The sequence below is a fragment of the Phytophthora parasitica genome, assembly GCF_000247585.1.
Source record: "Phytophthora parasitica INRA-310 unplaced genomic scaffold supercont2.345, whole genome shotgun sequence".
In the NCBI taxonomy this organism is placed as follows: Eukaryota; Oomycota; class Peronosporomycetes; order Peronosporales; family Peronosporaceae; genus Phytophthora; species Phytophthora nicotianae.
Window position 1 is genome coordinate 1 of NW_008649331.1, and position 1925 is coordinate 1925.

The 1925-nt window shown below is 52.9% G+C and overlaps 2 protein-coding genes across 2 annotated transcripts; both read right to left on the reverse strand.

The window, feature by feature from the left end:
* Positions 1 to 86: 86 nt before the first annotated feature.
* PPTG_20196 (hypothetical protein) lies at positions 87 to 540 on the reverse strand (the record flags this gene model as incomplete). Its single annotated transcript, XM_008918864.1, has 1 exon — positions 87 to 540. A coding segment is annotated over exon 1 (423 nt), but the record flags the coding sequence as incomplete, so codon positions are not given.
* Positions 541 to 556: 16 nt separating this feature from the next.
* PPTG_20197 (hypothetical protein) lies at positions 557 to 1910 on the reverse strand (the record flags this gene model as incomplete). Its single annotated transcript, XM_008918865.1, has 1 exon — positions 557 to 1910. The coding sequence occupies one exon, from the start codon at positions 1908 to 1910 to the stop codon at positions 654 to 656; it is 1257 nt and encodes a 418-aa protein (XP_008917113.1). The 3' UTR covers positions 557 to 653.
* Between the last annotated feature and the right edge of the window lie 15 nt (positions 1911 to 1925).

The window sequence follows — 1925 nt, forward strand, 5'->3', positions numbered from 1 at the left end:
TCCATCAGGGCTGCAGTTGTCCGTCGCACTCCAGCCAATACATCGCAATCTCCTGAGCTTCGTCTCCCATACCGGGAACGGCTTTAGGGTCTTTGCATGAGCTTCAGCCTCTAAAATTGCTGCTTCGTCCCTTTCAACTGACGCGTTAATCTTGTGCAAAAATTCCATCTCCAGCTCTGCAAATACGAAATCCGTCCGGAGTTCACGGTCCTCGTGTGCGTGTAAATAATTTATCTTGTTCTCATCCAGATTGGCGATCGATATGAAATTGTCTAGTGGTCCTCCGAAAATTTCGCCGCCTTTCCTTGCTTTCATGAAGCCAAACCAGACAAACAAGAGCGACACGTACAGAATACAGCCCAGCAACAGCAGACGCTTCCAGCGACGGATACGCGAAGATGACGACGACTTAGGCGACGCTGCACCTGCATAATACGGTAGCAGTGGGGCTTCAACATACAGCGGGTCTCTGTGGTGGTTGGTGGCCCGCGGACGCAGCTCCGCGACCATCGTGCGGCTCTATTGACACTTTGAAATGCATCACGGGAGAGTGACTGTAGGACGCTCGTCAGCATGTAATTGAATGTGTGCACCTAATTAATGTGGTACACATTTACTTGAATAACTAAAAATCGGCAACTTCAACCTACTCCTCACTGTGCGTGCATATGCTGCACGTGGTTCACTAGAATGACGGCGTCGAGCGTGACGAAGCGGCAGTGGGGGCACTTATGCTTCTCATATTCTGTGGAAGCCTGAACTTCCGTGGGAGGCATCGTCACGACTGGCACTGCTGGCTCCAAGCCGAATATCCTGCTACCTCCCAGCACTGCGATCGACCGTTCAAGCGGGTTCTCGGGGGCTTCAACAACGTCCGGGACATTATTGTTAGCATGAATGGATTCGACGTGAGCGACCATCATCACAGCATCTGGTGTGGCAAACGGGCAGTACGGACATCGATCACCTCCAGTCGTCGATGTCGCCGCCTGGTAGGCCGGATGATCTGCAGCGCCAATGATTCCAGCCTGCGCAGGGTACTGCGCCCTTCTAGTGGCGGCACCTTGCTTGCTTCGACCATGGATCCAGCGAGTGACCAAGGCGATAATTATCAGTAACACTAAGGTACACCCCACGATGATGGCCACGGCCCACGCAGACCAGAATGGTTCGCTGTCATCTGTATCAGTCGATGACCCTGACATGGAGCCAATGGCACTTGATGAAGCGACAAATGCAAAATTCTGCTTGTCCGCTAGCAGCACGCTGCGTCCATACACGACAGCTTCGACCACAATCCCTCCGTCCTTCCCGAGAGCTGGACTATTTGTTACATTCCCACTGCTGCTGGAGCTGTTGCCAGTAGCTGCAGCAAGGAGATCAGCGTACGAGACCTGAACCATCTCCACGTTGTTCTTGGAATCCCGTCCCGTGCTCGAATCAGCTGTCAAAGGACCAAACGTCTGATTGCCATTGCGAACACGAACAATAAGGTCTAGATCGTGCTGCAGTTGTGACGTCGCCTGGGTTGATCCTGGAGGGTCCGTCCACACGAGCGTTGCGCGTAAATCCACATCACGAGCGACTGTAAACGAAATCACCATCTCGCCGTTGTGGGCAACGGCCGGCTCGCTGTTTTCTGTCGAGTTTGGTAAGAAATACAAAGATGGTAGGTCATCACTGCTGTTGCCGCTGCTATTCCCGCTCACAGCAGAGAAATCCACAATGTTGGTAAGATTCGGCTTGCCGTAGCCCTGGTATACATCTGGGAATTTTACATCGGTTGCGTCGGAAGCCAAGCTCGAGCAGGAGACGACGCCACTTGCGGGTAGTGTAGCCATTCGCTGTTGCAGGGAGTCTCCACTATGAATAATCAGCGCCTTGAGCAGCGAAGCAGGTACAGTTTTCATGGCGTACGCTGCGTT